Genomic DNA, 19,533 nt, shown 5'->3' with positions numbered 1-19,533 from the left:
GGGTGGGACTGCCCTATGCTTTGGGAGCCCAGATGCCCCATTGTGCCAAGGATGCAGGACTTGGAGTCCAAGAAGATTATTTTGGAGCTTTAAGACTTGATGTCTGCCCTGCTGGGTTTCGGACTTGCTTGGGGCCTGTTTCTCCTTTCTTCTGGCCTATTTCCTCCCTTTGGAATGGGAATGTGTACCCAATGTCTGTTCCACCATTGTATCTTCACGGTAGATAAATTTGCTTTTGATTTTTACAGGTTCTCAGCTGGAAGGAGTTTTGCCTTTGGTCTCATATGAGACTTTGGACTTTTAAGTTGGTGGTACTTTTAAGCTAGTTCCTGTGAGAGCTGGTTGTTTAAAAGACCCTGGCACCTCCCCCCTTTCTCTCTTGCTTCCTCTCACCATGTGATCTACTTGTATCCACAAGCTGCCTGCCACTTTCTGCCATGAGTAGAAGCAGCCTGAGGCGCACACCAGATGCAGCTGTCCCAGAATCATAAGCCAAATAAACCTCTGTTATTTATAAATTACCCAGTCTCAGGTATTCTGTTATAACAACACAAAAATGGACTAATACAGTCACATAGGAGTAAACGGTTGGCCTAGGATTTGATTCTAGATTTGCTTGACTCCCAAGTCTATATTCTAACACTGCTTTGTACTGTATCATCATTCATTCATTCACCGAACAATGACTGTGTACCTAATTTGTGCCAGGTACTGTGTTAGGTCCTATTGATTCAAGGGTGTACAAGATCCTCCCCTAGAAGTCCCCACAGTCCAGATCAAGTGGTGCACTGGCCCTTCCAGGGCACCCAAGATAATCCAACAAAACAGATAAAGCCAAGCAGGTATAGACTGAGTCCAGAGATTCCTTTCAGAAGGTAAGAGCACCTGATCCCCAGAAGTATGTTTAGTTTTAAAGCTTCTTGGTTTGGGGAGGGAATAATAAACTGTGTTGCTTGAGCCACCTTATGACATCTAAAACAGAGGGGCCACCACTTGTGGACTCATTTGGAAACAGGCAGTCCCTTGGATAATGGAAAGAATGCTTCATTTGGATATAAGAGGATCTCGGTGCATATCTGAGCTCTATCACTTCTTGGCTCAGAGGCTCTGGATGAGTCACATACTCTCTCTGAGTCTCAGACCCCTCATCTGTTAAAGAGAAACAATAATGATACATTTCTTTCTTTGTGCACCCCACCATCCTCCATCCAAACTGCTAGTAAATCCCCGAGGCTCTGTTCCAAAATCCATCCCTAACTAGTCACTTCTACCTGCACCACGATCATCATCCTCCAACCTGGAATATTTAGTCCTCTAAAAACATTCTCTACACAACAGCCAGTGATGGGTTTACATACCTGTTCAGATCATTCCATAGCCCGGCTTAAAACCTCACAAAGGCTTCCCACAATCTCACACAGAACACTCTTTGCCAGACTTGGCTCTTGCCTACCTCTCTAGTCTTCTCTGATGTCCCTTCCCCTTTGTCCCTACCAGCTAGTTCCCATGCCTCAGGGCTTTTGTAAATGACATCCCCCTCCAGATCTCTGCAGGGCTGACTCCTATATCACCTCCTGCCCTATCCAAGGAGGACCTCCCCTCTGCCTTAACAAACTCCACCTCTCTTAGCACACTACTTGATTTGACTTCCTTCAGAATAACACGGAAGCCTTATCATTGGTTTACTTGTTTATTTATTTTCCCCTCTAGAATGTAAACTCTATGATGAGGGGCTCATCCCTTGTTCATCTTTATTTCTAGTGCCTAGAACTTGTTCACGGTAGATGCTCAACAAATATTTGATGAATGAAAAGTGAACTCTGGCAGAGACCATTTTGAAAATTAAACAAACCGTATATGAACAGAAGAGGCTAGCACAGCATCTGGCATAAAAAACTCTTCCTAGCCTTTTAACCACAAGTGCTTTGGGCACAGCTCCTAGAGTCAAAAAGCTATTCAAAGGCAGATGAAGATGTCTGACACACGAAAAGAAATTTTCTGGCTTCGAAATATAAAGCAAAACAGTTAATGCTACATCAAATGTCTACAAAACAACATTATGTCAACCAATCAGAGGCAACTTATAATTGTACATAAAAAACCTTACAAATTTACATAAAATTACAGTAATCATGGGAAGTCTGAGCATCTAAAAGTGTTTGATATAACATCGCAAGACCTTCAAGAGTACAGGGTCTAAAAACAGCCCTCCTTTTTGCCTTCTTTCTTGACCATTCTCGAGGTTAAAAAATGATGGCAAATGAGTTATTTTTGAAAGAAGGGGGTTAAAAACGCTAGACGGGAGCTGCATGAAAAATGTGTTTTTCTTAGCACTTTCCCGTGCTGAAAGTTTCTGGAAATAACAAGATAACTTTTTGGAAGAGTTTCTGGGAGAGCAGCTGCCTGCCAAAGAATAAGTGTTCATATGATAGCTTCTTTTAATAAAATAAAGTAATTCGAGCTCACTAATTGATGAGTGGAAATGATCAGAATGCAAATAGAATAACATTGGTATTTTCTTCAAAAATAGCAGAAAACCATGATTTCAACCTCAAACTCTTTTTTTAAAAAGCAATCATTGATTTACTTCTTTGTTTGCTAATTTAGGTGGAAAATATGATACTCTTTCTCAATGTATTCTGATTCAAAATAGGCTAGTTACTTAGGAATTCTCACATGGCGGTATATGTCCTTAAAGACTGCTTTTAACCAAACAGGAAGCAATCTTTAGCATTGAAAATGCAGCTAAAAAAGAGATCCTTCTATCAACAGAAGCAAAAACCATTCTCCAAAAACATGGCATTGGCTTAGGAGACTGGAGGGTACACAGGCATCCTTGTGTCCTCTCTGTTTCCTTTGCTTTTATTATATTATACAGTGTCACTTTAATTAAGCCATCAAATCAAATTATCAGATCAAGTGGTTTTGATTCCACTGTGGTTTGAACAGGTTTCATTAAATTAATAAACCATATGTTTCATGTTGTTGGAAGGAAAGTCATTTTTCTCTGTTCGCTGTTCCAAAAATCTTCACAATAGACAGTATTCAGCACTTAATCACTGAATGCTCTTCCATGTGCCCGGGATGTGTTGCAGAATAACTGAAATGACAGCCCATTAAATCCTAAAGTCTGTCCAAGTTATTTACCGACAAAGGGCAGAGTGGTAAATTGGATGTCCCCTGGATAGTCCACAGAGCCCAAATACTGTTTCCATTTACTGGAATTAAAGCCTTATATTTTCTATGGGTGACATCCACTGTACGTCTTTCTTCAACAACAATGCAATATTAAGATGACTTTCCCCCCCTTTCCTCTGTTGTCTTACAAGGCCATGCCTCTCATGCTTGGCACGGGAAGGCTGGATTCTGTTTTCTTCTGTTACAGTACGTGCAATCAACCTGATGAAAGGGCAAGAGGGGCGTGCAACAACCCACCGCAGCACCACAGTGCTTCTCTAGGTGATGGTCACAGCTGGGGAACCAGTGAGGTGGGGAGCTGTGTTCAGTCAATTCAGGCTCTCATTACACCACTGTAGTGAAAGACAACCAGGTGTTAAGGTGAATTGGTAAGTGGCTGGTTACCAAGTTAAATCTCTAGTTGGTCCTAGGGTCTTGCAGTGACATGGAAAAACAGAACAAACCAACTCACAGTCATGGCCACTACCACCTGTAAGACAGAAAGTGTTTACCTTAAAACAAGCCTATGACGTCTCCATCTTAGGTTTCTCCATCCTGGTTTGAGCCATCCCCTAAAGCAGAGGTCAGTAATCTATGGTTCCCAGGCCAAATCTGCTCTGCCACCTATTTTTGTAAATAAGGTTTTACTAGAAGATGTTTCCTACACCCATTTATTTATACATTGTCCATAGCTGCCTCCATGCTACAATGGCAGAGGTGAGTAGTTTCAACAGAGACTATATCACCTGCAAAGCCTGAAATATTTAGTATCTGGCCCTTCACCAAAACAGTATAATGACTCCTGCCTTATGTAATTAATTTGTTTTTCTTTCTTCTATGACAGTAGCCTACTAAATGCATAAAACATAGCTTTCTTGGGCATTGAAAGTTTCCAATAATGATCAGATAGAGAATGCCAATTAAACAGGCTTTCTTCATTTTGAATTACCTAAAGATAACAGAATACCACCCTTCTCTTTTTAAAATCTTTTTTTGCAGAAGACTGGAGAAGGGAAAAGGACTCATCCCTTGCACTGGCCTTTACTGCTTTAAAGTCAATAATCTAAGCCCTCCAGGCAGTCTGACAATTGTCAGCATCTGTGGCTGGCTTTTGGCCTACAGTGCTGCTGAGTTACCTGAGTCATCTTGGGGAAAAAGGAGGAGCATTTGGTCCTGTGGGCCACGGCTCCATGACATGTGCATTTAAAAACAAATAGGGACATCATTAGTCATTAGGAAATGCAAATCGAAACTACTTCATATTCACTAGGATGGACAGAATAAAAGAGACTCACAGTATCAAGTACTGGATGAGGACATGGAGAGATTGGAACTCTCACATACTGTCGATGGGAATGTAAACTGGTGCGGCCACTTTGGAAAACCATTTGGCAGGTCCTCAAAACTGAAAACAAAGAATTGCCATATAACTCAGCAATTCTGCTAGGTTTCTATTTAAAAGAATTGAAAACATATGTCCACTCAAAAGCTTAGACAGGAATGGTCATAGCAGCATTATTCATAACAGCCCAAAGTGGGAAAAAAACAAATGTCCATCAACAATAAATGGATAAACAAAATGTGGTATATCATATAGTGCCATATTATTTGGCCGTAAAATGGAATGAAATTCTGATACATGCTCCAATACAGATGAACTTTGAAAATTATGCTTAGTAAAAGAAACCAGAGACAAAAAGCCATATATTGTATGATCCATTCATACGAAATGTCCAGAATGGACAAATTTATGGAGACAGAAAGTACAGTTGTGGTTGCTTAGGGCTGGGGGAGGGAGGATAAGGGAGAGGAAGGGAAGAAAAGTGGGGAGTGAATGACTATTAATGGGTATGGAGTTTCTTTAGGGGGTGATGAAAATATTCTGGAAGTAGATAATGGTGATGGCTGCACAAATTTGTGAATATACTAAAAACCACCGAAGAGTACACTTAAAAAGAATAAATTTTATTATATGTGAATTAAATCTCAAGAAAGTAGTTTTTTTTTTTTTTTTTTTTTTTTAAGGAATACTATTTTTCTTTAAGGGATACTATTCAGTAATCAAAAGGAGTGACCTACTGATACATGCTACAACATGGATAAATCTTAAAATCATAACAGAAAGTAAAAGACAAAAGCAGATCAGAGATTGCCTAGGATTGAGGACAGGTGAAAAAATAGACTGAAATGGGCAGGAAGAAATGCTCTGGGGTCATAAAAATGTTCTAAACTGGATTATGGTGATGCACAACTATAAATTTGCTAAAAATTATCAAATTGTACATTCACAATAGCTGAATTTTATGGTATGTAAATTGTGCCTTTAAAAAGCTGTAAAAAAAAAAAAAAGAAGAAAAGAAGAAAGAAAATGTTCCTTTACTGCTGGCAGAAGTGTAAAGGGGTACATGCAATCACTTTGGGAAACTGTCTGGCCATATCTAACCAAACCTGAACATATGTGTACTCTAGGATGCTGCCATTTTACTTGCAGTGTATACCCAATAGAGATGTGTCCATATATTCATTAAAAGACACGTTCAAGAATTTTCATAATCACTAAAACTTGGAAATAATCCATATATTCATGTATTCTAAAATGGATAAATAAATTTAGGTATAGTCACATAACAGAATTCAGCAATAAGACAGAACAAACTAGGACTACATGCAACAACACAGATGACTCTCAAAACAAATGTAGAGCAAAAGAAGCAGGACACAGAAAGACATACTAGACAATTCCATTTATATGACATTACAAACGGGCAAAGCTAACTTCTGATAGTGGGCACACTTGGGAACAGACAGTGATTAGGAAGGGGGACAAGGAAATACTCCTGGGATGCTGGTGATGTTAGTTTCTTGATCTGGTTACTTGTTACTCAGGTGTGTTTAGTCCGTGAAAATTCATCGAGCAGTACACGTACTACATGTGTACTTTTCTGTATGTGTATAACTCTCCAAAAATATGTTAATAACACAAATAGGACTACATCTAGATCTCTCTTTCTGCCTCTAGAAAGACCAGGAGCATTTTAATACACATACATCTTAAGAATGTGTAATGGACACTGAAAATTGGAATAATCTTATAGAACGAAGAACTGATTCCACATATTTAAGGACGGGTCCATGACTGGTCTAATACAGGGAAAAAGCCTATTCAGTGGAAGATCTTGTCTACTTTGACAATTTAATGCAATGAAAACCATTATCTTCTCTAACTTTCTTGGATAATAAAGGCCATGCATTCTCTCTACACAGCTAGTACATCGTATTCTCAGCCCATTTTTCAGGAAAGAGCGTTGTAACCATCATATTCTCAGCAATTTGGAGCTACCAGATCTTGCACTCACTTATAATATGAATTCTTTATCCCCTCACATTTCCTCTGCATATACCTCTCACAAAATAGTCAATCCTAAGAGTCTTGCTTTTCTCAAGCCAGCTCTCTTGGGAGAAGGCCTTCAAGTTTGGTTATTTTCTTTATATTTAGCTAGGTTTAAAAAAAAAAAAAAAATTAGCCCAAGTGAGGTTTTCTATGCCAGTCCATCCTAAGCTATTTTTACAGGTTTGTGAGCTGCTTAATTCTCTCACCGTTCCCAGCAAAGGATGCCCTTGACAGAGTGTCGGCCCCAAATTACTTGAATCTCAAGCATTTCTCAAGGGAACCTGGCCAGACTAGCTTCTCCTCACGATCTTCAAACAAAATCACACAGACAGGAAGGAAATGATCACATTCTTAAACTCTCTTTCCTCTTCTTTCAGCTCCTTTTCAGATACATGAGCCTGGAAAATGGGCTCATTGTTATCATCAAAGTGCATGTCAGTATAGTTATTTGTGGAATATAATCTCATTCCCCCTGTTTCTACAAAGTTCATGTGGCCAGTAAACTGATTCCTTTTGTCGGGGGTGAGGGCTACAATTATGACAAATCCCAGAGCCTGAGAGGAGGGATTGATTGAGGGTGGAGTCAGACTTTCTAGTTTCCTGCGAGAGAAATTCATGTTCATTTCACAGGAAAAAGTAGAAACGGAATTCAACATTAAGATGCCTGAAAATTATAAACTCATGTTTATCAGATATGGTAATTAAACCATTAAATAATAGTTTTAAAAAGCTTCCAGTAGGGATGGAAAGCTAGAGTTGGGTTCTTGCCTGGTACAGATGTTAGGAAGAACGCTGCACATTGGAGTGTCAGGAGCAATTCAAAGGCACTGATGTTTGAGCTCAGAGATAAACTCCTGATCTCAACAGGGAAACAGTTAAAAAGTAAGACACTTTTCAACAAGGTTTCTTTAGACATTACTAGTTAGTTTTGAAGTTAAGGTTAAAAACCCAGAGAGAATGATCCATAACTAGTCAACAGGGCACTTTTTCACATATCTATTTAACTGAGGTTCCCACAACTGCTTCAATTTATCATCCAGACGGGTTTCTTTTAGCAGAGAAACATATGCTCTCAACACCAAGTTCTAACTCTTGGCAGGCTTTGAACTACTTTTCACTTAAAGTAACTTATGATAAGGAATCTTCCTTCAGACAAGGGCATTTAATCCAAATATACCTTTAGAGGCTTCTGTCCCTAGAGGGTTTTCTAAGAAGTCCATCATGTCATGGTTCCAGGCATCACGGACAGCAGACTTGGACACGACCCTGTCATTCAGACCTTGCTGTGGTCGAAAGTTATTTCTCAGATACTCCACCGACTTGACGTGGTCTTGCTGCTCTGTGGTGAAGATGGAATAAAATGCCTCGAGCTGAACAGAGAACCAGAGAGGGGAGGAAAAAAACATGAGTTAGAAAAGCTATGTGGTCCAAAGCAGGTGGGGGTGATAAAAACAAAATGATAGGAAGTGCCCAATGCCAAGGCTGATAAACCCAGCAGGACCCAAGGCTGCCTGCTGGAATCACTGCCAATGGGCTTACCTGCCAAGGAACAGAAAACACTTCATTTGGGGGTTATATAGAATTCTACATCATAACTCAAGAAGTTATGGTGAAGTTGGTAGGTTTTGGAGCCAGAAAGCCTGGGTATGAATTCTAGCTCCATCACTCACCCACTCTGACAGCAAAGTCACCAAATTACTAAATGCATGACTTTGAAGTACAACTGCCCAAGTTCAACATTTACCAGATGAGTAATCATGGACAAATTATTCAAGCTTTCCATAACTCAAGTTTCCTCATCTGTAAAACATAGGTTAGTAGCACCTATCTTATAAGAGTGTTGAAAAGATTAATATCTATGTAAATTACTTAGTACATGGTAAGACCTCAATAAAGATTAGCTGCTATCATTATTATCAATGCTATTAAGAAGCACTTTCCACAAGACGGCTGACCAAACTTTTACGGAAAAGCAAAGAAAAGGAAAATCAGGTCTCCAGGATCATATTTCTATTACCAAAAGGGACTCTAGGTGGCCCTCAACATTCCAATCATTCTATTACATATGAGGAATGGATCAGTGATGGGGTGACAGAGACTTGTTCTCAACGGACCATGAAGTTATTCTTGTCACTAAAGAAATGGACTGTAACCTGAAATACCCAGCCACCAAAACTACCAGCTCCTTGAGGTAGGGGTAGAAAAAGAAGAGGAAAACAGAATGAACCGTTTCTGGCCCATCTGGCACCTCCAGTGCCAAATATGAATGCTTTTTCTAGGAGAGAATGACAAGGTGAAATGGTGTTAGAAAGATGCTTTCCATGCACTGAGTGGCTGCCCTAGGCTTCCGGGAACCAGAAGGCAGCTAACATCAGTGTGTAAAATTAAAGAATTACTGCCTGGGTCTTCGCAAATTCTGGGTGGGTTTCTTGAAGGCTGGAACTAACCACACTGTTTTTCAAACATTCCCAGAGAACGACACAGAAAATGATTCCCAACCGTCTGAAACTCCTTCTCTTTGCATGAGAAAGTGATAAATCTAAATAGTGATTTTAGCCAAGAAAAAAATCATTTCAGTACATGGATTCCCCTATCATTCCACCTCTCCTCCAATTCTACTGCTTATGTCAAGTGATAATAGACCATGAATGAGGCCTTTTCTGCCTCTTCATCAAGGTACTAGACCCAGGATGATCTCTCGACTAACTTAAAAGCAAAAGGAGCCCTTTATTTCATGTTATTCCAATTCTCTCTGAGTCACTTCACTTCCCATAACAACTCATATGGCCTCTGTTTAGAATTTGTCTTCTTTCCCATTCTTCCTTCTGTTGTTCCTTCTTTATTTATAGTAAAGAGAGAAAAGCAATAAATGACAGAAAAATTTTAAAAACTGGACTGTTTCCTCTGTCTAAATGTGACCCACACAGATGAAGACAACTAAAGATGCTGAAAAATCACCTCAACCTAGTGAGGTGGACGCACTTGACAGGACCACCGAAATCAGAACCCACTGCATTAAAAAATGAGAGCAGGTTTCTGATTTTCTAAGAGAAAATAACTTCTTAAAATTACATGAAAGAAATTAACAAAGACCCTCTAGAGACTGTGCAGGGAAAGACCAAACAAAATGATGAAAAGGGTGGAGAATAAATCCTGTGTGGAAAGGTTAAAGGAAGTGGAATTGTTTAGCCTGAAGAAAAGGTGAGTAAGGAATAATTTGATTAAAGGCCCTTGTATGTGGAAGACGCTGACCAGCCCTTCTCTCTGTCCAGAGAAGGCCAAATAAAAGGAATTGGCCTAAACTAAAGCCTTAGAGATGTGAGTTGAATAGAGAGAGGCATTCCTTAACTTTGGGGGTAGTTTGTTCTTTTTAAATGGAGGGGGCTGCCATACATACGAGTTCGACTGGAAATTTTCTGGAAGAGACAGCCATCTATCCTGAAATAGATGGATCTTTGGGATGCCAGGAAGGAAGAGTTGCAGCAATACGACTCTCTCCAAGGGTTTGTTCATTCTCTAGAATACTTGCTTCTTCCGCAGCTAGCATTTAGTTCTAAAAAGCTGATTCCTGATGCCTCAGGGAAGAATTAGTCATTTCACTGTAAAAAGAGGCAGGTTCTGACTTTAACACAAAAAAATGCTTTCGCTTAAATTGCTCTTACAGCTTAATGACATGCTATGGCTTAAAAGCTCGGCCGCTTCCTTGTCATTAACTCAACTTGCCCAAAGATTCTGAAGGAAGGATGTGATGGTTCTGAGAGTGAACTGATGCCCTGAATGATATTATATTGTCAGCGGGATCATAGCTTCGCTTGACGGTCACACAAAAGAGGAGAAAGAGGCCAAGCTCAGCAGACTCATCAAATGTCCTTCCGCAGGCTGGCAGCATTCACTACAACCCTGTCATCCGTCCAAGCTGAATGAAAACTGCCAGTGGTTTCTATCTTTGGTAACTGGCATGCTTGGCCACTGAGTGGAAAACTCCATGACCCTTGGGACTGGTGAAGAAAGTCTACATTTTTCACTTTGGCAGGTAGAGCAGCAATCACCTGGGCTGGGAATCTACTGATACACCATTACACAGCTACTTCAGGTTGTCCCTTGATCCTCACCCTTGCCTTGGACCTCCAAGGGAGGCCATAGATCACAATGAGAAGGTGCCCCCTATAGCTGCGTGACATGGCAGCCCTGCATAACACTAGAGCCACAGAACAAACTCTGTACAGACAAGGTTATGTATCTCTGGGCCTCAGATCAGTCAACATGGTCGGTGCATAATCTGTTTGACACTTGTAGATCTGGTTAATAGCCACACAGTGATCCTTTACAAACGTACACAAGACCAAGCCATGCCCGTGTTCACTAACTTTCAGCAGCCTCTCCTTCTTAACTGTGAGGCCCTAATGATCTGGCCTGTGCCTAATTCTCCAACTTCAAAACTCTAACTCTTGTTACCTGGATTTCAAAATCCTGTTTTTAAGCCCTACATGCTAAATGTGTGAACTTGGTCAAATTATTTAATCTTTCTGTGCTTCAATGTATCCTTATTTGCACAATGAAGATAATAGCAATACCTACCTATCTCGTGTGGTTTTTATAACTATTCAGTGAGTTACTAAATATCATGTGTTTGAATTAATTCTTGGCACACAGTAGGTGCTCAATAAGTATTATTATTACTACTACTATTATTATTTTATGAGCAATGTGGTAACTATGCACTCTAAGCTGACGACAACTGTAAGATGCTGTATCTACTTTCCCTTTTTCTCCTTATAACTTATATTTATCAAACCTATCATATGTTAGGTATGTGTTAAGCACTTTACGGACATTATTTTGGTTCCTAACTAACTTCTTTTTAGCTTAAATAATCTTAAAATAACATTATTAATAATACTATTATTGTATCATTAACACCAGCGGCTAATATTTATTAAGCATTCATTATGTGTAAGACACTGTGCTAAAAGCAGTATGTGCTTTCTCTTAATAGAAATCTCATAAGGTTGGTGGTATTGTCATTATTAATAGTAGTATCAGTATTATTGACTAAGAAGCAAAATGGGCCTAGAGACATTAAGTAACTTGCCCAGGAACCAAGACATGAAGTGAGGATTAGAAACCCAGGTCTGTGTTACTATTACCCATGCTCTCAGCCACTTCATGCCACCCATAAGAGGCCCCGAACATTAGTCACTGAAAAGTAACACCATAGTGGAGACACTGAATATGGTGATAGTTGAAGTCTCCAAACCATTCCCTTCAGCTGACCTCAGGCCATTCCTCGCAGGGCATCCAGCATTGGTAACATAAATCTATTTGCACTCTTCTGTACCCTGAAAAACCGCCTGTGGCCCAGCACAGAAAGAATTGGGAAGCATGAACAAGACGGCAGGTACAGGGAGAAAATGCTCACCCCTCACAAAGCCCTCGCTTTTATCCACCTTATCCTTTTCCAGAGGCAGGTAATAAACACACCTGTTTTTATCTTTACTTTAATAGAACTAATGAAGTCTTTATCATTTAGTAAAAATTAATGAATGTTTTTATTTCTATACTATTAAATTGACTTTTTAACTTTTGAAGTGAATGTGTTAAAACATTTCTTTCTTTTATCCCTGCTTGGGGAGTTGTAATAGCATTTTAACTGGTGCTGTTTCAAGAATAATTTCAACCTTGAATTGCAAATGTGTTGGCTGGAAGTGTGTATAAATCATTTCAACTTAGTTTTTATTATAAAAGTATTACAGAGAATAATTAGTTTTTAATCTGTCAGTTTGAATCCAAAGAAAGTTGAAATCTATTCATGCCATTCGTGTGCAGCAAGAGCTCTTGTCCACAAGACATGGGCAGGGGACAATTGTGGCTGAAGGGGAGAAATGAGAGAAAACCAAAAGTAATATAATTATGAACCATTAAAAGGCTGATGTGCACAATATTTTAAGGGTTGTGTATATAATGGCAATTAAACAAAACCAAAGTCCATTATTAACACAATAAGAAACCCGAGGATAAGCATTAGGAGCTGAAATGTCTCACCTAAGGTCACGGAGACACTTTAGCATCACCATACATTTGAGGGATGACAGGAAAGGCCCTGTTTGTTGCCTCATTATTAAACAAGACAGTAATGATGGAATGTTAAATTCCCAGTACCCTGGAGCATCCAAAGTTTTATTTACTGAACCACAGCTGCAAAAATAAAACTTGAGAATTGCTAGCTAAATGCAGGGCCACATCTCCTCTCTAGCTACAGACAGTTTTGCACAAAGGCAAAACTTTCTGTAGAAAGGCCTTCTACAGAAAGAAAAGGACTTAATCATAATTAACAAAGAAAGCTATCTCTTTTGGATCAGTGATGGCATCTTCACCCCACCATTTAAAAATTTTCTTTATTCACATGCACTGCAAATCATGTGGTACTCAAATAGAAACTTTCCGAATTAAGTGACTCACTAGTTGTCGTGGCTTTGAGGTAAACCTCAGAGCTGCAACAGCCAGTAGCCATGTGTGGCTATTCCATTAGAAATGTGGCTAGCCCTACATTGAAATGATAATATTTTAGATGTATTGGGTTAAATAAACTATATTGTTAAAATGAATTTCATCTGCTTCTCTATGTATTTTTTAACATGACTGCTAGAAAATTTAAATGTATGTGGCTTCTTTTATTTCAACTGGACAATGGTGCCCTTGAGGCTTGGTGATTATTTAATAACAGCAACCAAAAATCCACCTAATTATCTTCCAAGCACTTCCTGTAGTGCCAGGCACTAGTCTAGGCATTTTACACACGTTCTATTATTTAAGCTTTATTATTACTCCATGAGGTGGGTTTATTATTATCATCACTATCTTACAGATGACAAAACTGAGGCACCGAGTAGTAGACTTGTTGAGTAATTAATTCGTCCAAAGAATGGAGCCAGGAATGGAACCCCAGCAGTTTGCCTCCAAAGCACATGGTCTTAACTTCAAAAGAGCTGCTCTACTCTTTAGGACAGAGATAACTTTGTTAAAAATGGGTTATGTAAATAAACCTTTCCTATCCACTCCTGCTTAACATTAAGGAAAAAAAAAAAATCAAACATTCAAAGGTAAACAGACTAGACATATTCAGCTTTACTTACTGCCTTTTTGATAGCGCCCCCAAGAAGCTTGTAAATAAAATTCCTACTGGGGAAAATATGAGCAGTGTCATATTTTAACCTACAGGAGGCAAACAGTCCTGGAAAGGGAGCATTGGGATCGTTGCGAAATGGGCAAAGAACCATCATTTGAGAACCACTGTTCTAGAATAAAACAAATCCTAGTACACTGGACTCAAAGACAACCGTCTTTGACTGATCATAAACGCATTACAGGCAACTGTCTCCATGCGCTCGTCCTGCCCCTTTGACCTCCCGCACCAGGACTGAGAGTGCCGCCATTTTGTTTGGGTGACAAGGTCACGGCATGATTTCTGCTTGATATTTACAGTAGATGTTTAATGCAGCCATATAAGCCATGCTGACAACTGGTCAACAAGCCAACATGTGATTCCATTAGCAACATTGTATTTTGATCTAGATTATCACACAAGCCAGAGGCAGAGTTCAGGGCTGGTTTGAATGTCCAATTAGACTCACAAAAGAGAACAAAAGGGGAAAATTAAGGGGTTGCTCATATGTACTCTGGAAAGCTTCAAAGAAACCCACATCATACCAGTCAACAGTCTGTGCTAACCACTGTATTTTATGCTGAACATGTTCTCATTGTCATTGCGTGTAGGCGCCCACACCGGATGAGAGAGAAGAGACAGAGACTTTCGAGAAGTAGAGGAATGAAGGACTAGGAATGTTTTCTTTCAGACAGAAGCAGACACGGAATTCCTGACTACTTGGCTTTTCCGAACTGGCTGTCTGCCTTTCTGAAATGAACATTGTGTGCTAACTTCAGAAAGAACAGTGGCAGGGTCAAGGTGGGCAGGTCTAAGGCGATAACACTTGGACAGCTAATGCTTTCCTTCCAAGAGCTGACACAGCAGTGACCTCCACAAAGTCAGCCAGCGAGGATCCAGTTTGGCCACATGAATATGAGCCATTTTCCTCCCTTGGGAGAGATTTAGGGATATATGAAGCGGTGTCTGATAAAGGTAAAGAATTATCTGAAGATGGTTTATAGAAAAGAAACTGGAAAGCAAATAGGATTAATTTATGTCTTTTCTACTTCCTTGAAACACAATACCTTCAGAGAAGTCATACATCAGAGGGCAGAGAAAACTTCCCCATCATTTCTTCTCTTTCAGTGTGTGGCAGACAGTGGAAGGATAAACAGTGACAAAGCACTTGCTAAGAGCCCCGTGACCGAATGTCAAAATGCTTCTAATTGACAAACACTTGACAAGACATTCAAGCCCAAAACTCTGCCTTTTGTTTGGATCCACTAAATGTCTGGGGCTGCAATGAAACCCAGTACGTGTTAACAGTCCTTGTTTCTCCTCAGCTAATCAACTGTCTTGGCTTCTTCCTTCACATGGCATTCAACAAAAAAAGTGGACAAACTTGTATTTCTTAACTCCATTATCTCAAACCTTTAAATCTCTGAAGACAAAAGCATTTCTCTTGACAAAAAGGATCTCCTTAAAAAAAAAAAAAAAAAAAAAAAAAAAAAACACCCTCCCGCAACCCTGCAGATATAAATATTTGGGGTTTTTTTTTTTTTTTTTTTTTTTTTTAAATAAAACAATGTTGGCTTCACCATTAGGTAGAAAACTTGCTTCTAATTTCATTATCTCCTTAAGACTGGCAGATTCTGTTCAGAAACCAAATTGCCAGTCCTTCTTTTTTCGTCAGAGTGGAATGAAAAGAAAAAAAATCTCAAAGTAAAATGACTCAACAGCAATAAGGCCAAATAAATCTGTTTAGCCTGGCCCCACACCACCTAAGTTTGTTAGAGGAATAAAGTGTCTCTCTTGCCCCTACCTCTTTCTAGAGAATCTGCTCCATTGACCCCCAGAGGGGCAAGACTGGATGTCTCAGGAAGCTACTTGGTACCTCTGATGACTTGTTCAAGGATGAACACAAGGCCGGCCATTTAGTTGGCTGGCCAACATCTATTCAAATCCATGTTCTTGAATCCATGACTTAAGGCTCAGACTACTATCAGTCGGTAGCCAGCCTTTGAGTTCAAAGGCCAACTGCTCCAAAGGCAACCATATTGGGCCACAGAACCAAGAGAAAACAGGCTGGGAGAGAGCCGGGAACAGCACTTTGCAAAAACATAGTATCAATCACAAAGCTGTGTCAGGAACTGCAAGATTTAAGTGACCCCACAGCCCCTGAAAGACAGAGAGAAAAGCACGTGTGCTATAGTATGAATATCTGTCCCTCCAAAGCTCATGTGGGAGCTTGATTCCCAAGGTGGCAGTGTTGAAAGGTGGAGCCTCTAACATACGATTGGATTGTGAGAACTACGCTCTCATGAATGGATTAATCCATTCACAGAGTAATAGGTTCTCATGGGTGTGGACTGGTGGCTTCATATGGGGAGCAAGTGTTAACGTTAGTTAACAAGGGCTCTCTCTCAGCCCTCACCTATGATAGTCTGCGCCACCTTGGGACTGCCCAAAGCCCCCACCAAGAAGACCCTCACCAGATGTACCCCTGGACCTTGTACTTCCCAGCTTCCCAAACTGTAAGAAATAAATTTTGTTTTCTTTTAAATTACCCTGTTTTAGGTACTCTGTTATAAGCAACAGAAAACAGACTAATACAATGTGCTTCACTTTCTAGCTATTGTCTGGGTCATGAGGAAACTCATCTCAGAATGTCCTTACTACACTTTCTTTAAAATACTCCCTCTACTTGAGCTACTTTAAGTGGGTTTCTGTCTCTCACATCCCAAAAAGGTCTGACCAGAACACCACCCAACCCTCTCTCCAACTCCATGTTCTCTACCCTCTGCCCTTGTTAGGAAAATCTTTGAACTATCCCCCAGGCCGGCCAGGTTCATGATGTTCTTGCCTGCTTCTTTAGTTACACTACTGATATCATCACATAATTTCAAAATGTCCCCCTTCTCTCCAACAGCATCCCTACCCCGAGCTGTCAGGCTGGCAGCAGGGGGGTGTGTGTGTGTCATTTCTATGAAAGGCCCTGATGAGAACCTTCCATTTTTAGACAGTCCTGGTTAATGGCTCAAATCCACTTTCTTACAAATCCTACCCACTGTTCCTGGCTCTATTTGCTGGAATTATGCAGAAGAAATCTTACTCTTTCTCTACCTCAATGCACGCTGAATTTTTGACAACTAACATGTCCCTTGTAAGAATTCTCTCCTTCTATCCATTAATAATCTTCATGAGGTGATTTCAAGGCCCCTGAATCTCCTGGTGGCTCCTCTTCCTCTGACAGTGCTCCAACCCCATCTCCATTTCACCAATTCAGTCTAAATCCTGCATTTCTGTGAAATCTGCTCAGGCAATACTCAGAAGAAGCAGTGCAGGTTAGTGGTCAAACGTGGATTTTGGAGTCAAACAAACCCAGGCTTGTTTTCTTGCTTCATCATTCATTAACCATGAATCGTGGGCATGGTACCGGATCCTTCCTCCTATGCACTGTGTTAGTGTAATACCCGTCTCTCAGTGTCGTTTTGCCACTGATTAGGTTGACATATGTAAAGTGCTTGGCAAGCAGAAAGAGCCTCAATGGTATGTTTTATTTCATTTCTTCGTGTACACACTGTCTTTTCTAGACCGGGGGTAGGTTTAGTGGTCAGAGCATGACCTTTAGGATCAGACGGCATGGCCTGGTTACCAGCTGTGTGAACCTGGGCAAGTTACTGTCTGTATCACTTGGATTCTTTTGTAAAATGGGTGTACAAGTAGTTCCTACCTTATAACTCTGTTCTTCATGAAGATTAAATGGATTAACATATAATGAGTTTAGAAGAGTCTCTGGCACAGGTATCATCATCATTGAGATAAGTATTATTATCTCCTCAAGATGGAATACCCAAACAATACCTAATTTCATGCCTGCAGTTCTCCTCAGCTAGTTAGTTAATTTGCAGCTAAGGAACCACAGTCTATATTTTACAATTCTTGGGTTCAAAAACATTTGTTTGTTTAAAAGACTGAAGAAATCAATGAAGAGCAGAGGATAGATAAAAGCAGATCTTTACTGGTATATTTCAGCAGTGTTGGGTACTTAGGTCAACACAAAATAAGTAAATGCAGAAGCCCCGTTTGGTGCAGAATGTCTACCTGGTGGTAGGAGATGGGGACAGGCCTCCGGAAGACGATCCACTCCACAATTTCGCTACACGGTGGGGTGGTCAAAGAACCCGTGTACCGGTAATAGCTGCCCAGGGATGCAGGCAGGAGGTCCCGGAGGACAAAAGGATCCAGAAAGGTCTCCTTCTCTGTTGAGGAAAGAGAGAAAAGAGAAGCACAGTGAGAAGTCAAACCACGCCGCAGTCACACAGTCAAAACGCCCGGCATTCTGGTGCCACATCTCAGCCCTTATGTTTGTTTATATCCTGAGAAGCACTAGCATTTGGTGCAGAGAGAACCTCACAAAACAAAGCAGCGTTTCCCAGGGTGTGTTCTGAGACACCAGTTCCACACTATATTTCATAAAAAAACAGGTTCCATGATGAGCATCACTGGGCAACATTACAGACCCTCCACCTTCCTCCAGGAAATAGACAAAACATTCTAGCATGGTAGTCTCCGAGAAGTCGTGCAGAAAAGAAATGGGCTTGACTTTGTTTAACCTACCCATGCCCAAAGGTGTTTCACCATAGAACCCTTCTGTGTAACTATGAACTGATCATCAGTGGAACAACTTTGGGACACACTGAGAGAATCACCATGAAAAGAAAACTGTCAGCCAACAGTGATGTGCAATTCCAAAGTTGACTGTATTTTACTATGATTCCACCCAAGGTCTATCCAAATCAAAGTGAAAACTAACCAAGGCACAACCCTGAATTTAAAAATGAAAGCCCCAGAAACAGGGGAAATGCCTTCCCTTAAATAGAAGAAATGAAGTCTAAGCTGAGACCCAACGATGATACCTCACACAATAACTGTAGGAGGAAAGAGCAAGGCACAGAATGGCTTAGTATCTGCCCAAGGTCACTCAGCTCCTAAGAAGCAAAGCTGGGATATGAATCCAGGTGTCTTGACACCAGAGCCTGCACAGTGCTGAATCAGCTGAAGAAGGAGGTGAAGTTAGCCAGGTGAAAATTGAAGGGAAGGGGCAAAAAAAAGTGAAGGTGAGCATTTCAGGCAGTGGGAACAGCATGTGCGAAGGTCCTGAGGCAGTAAGGAATAGTGCAGCAGAGAAGATTAGGGCACCATCTTATAATTCTTCCACGCAGGCTTGGTGGATCATCCAGCTTCCTTCACAAGTCAGAGAAGGTTCTAGTCTCTACATGCATCTCCAGGGATCTAGCCCAGAACTTAAATCTAGGATTATCTTCTTATCCTTGTTAGAGCTGTAATAAGACTATTAGAGTCCTGCTAATGGTTTGTCTTAGCTCCTTAAAGGCTTCCACTATGGCTCTTAGGACATTCCTGAGGACCTCGGGGCTCCAGATTACTTCATGGACACACCTGTGCCTACAGAAATACTCCTCCCAAGTCTCACACCTTCTCCCTCCTCTTCTATCTTTCATGCAAAACAATCAGTGCAGATATTTGGCTGAATGTATCCCTAGACTCAAGAGGTCTATGTAACTGGGGGATAAAGCAAAAACCCCAATAGAAATCAACTATATTAGCATAACTAAGATTGCAGTTTCCTTTTGGAAGAGATGAGTTGAACAAGACTTAACATTTATTTAGTTTTTATTATATGCCAGACACTATTCTGAGTATTTACAGCTTGCAAATATTTAAACAGCACTTACCATATGTGTCAGGCCCTGTTCTTAAAGCTTTATAAAGATTAATTTATTTAATACTTAAAATAGCT

At 40.4% G+C, this 19,533-nt stretch overlaps 1 protein-coding gene across 1 annotated transcript in view; it reads right to left on the bottom strand.

Annotated features, from left to right (window-relative positions):
* LOC134390120 (receptor-type tyrosine-protein phosphatase gamma-like) overlaps positions 1–19,533 on the bottom strand; it is a 228,059-nt gene that overhangs the window by 54,458 nt on the left and 154,068 nt on the right. The window contains exons 6-7 of the mRNA XM_063113408.1: positions 17,817–17,974; positions 7,746–7,938 (exon numbers count right to left, since the gene is read on the bottom strand). Coding sequence (XP_062969478.1) covers positions 7,746–7,938; positions 17,817–17,974 — 351 coding nt within the window. The remainder of the gene's footprint in view (positions 1–7,745; positions 7,939–17,816; positions 17,975–19,533) is intronic.

The sequence above is a fragment of the Cynocephalus volans genome, chromosome 11 (assembly GCF_027409185.1).
Source record: "Cynocephalus volans isolate mCynVol1 chromosome 11, mCynVol1.pri, whole genome shotgun sequence".
Lineage (NCBI taxonomy): Eukaryota > Metazoa > Chordata > Mammalia > Dermoptera > Cynocephalidae > Cynocephalus > Cynocephalus volans.
This window is presented reverse-complemented; position numbering and strand designations above follow the sequence as displayed.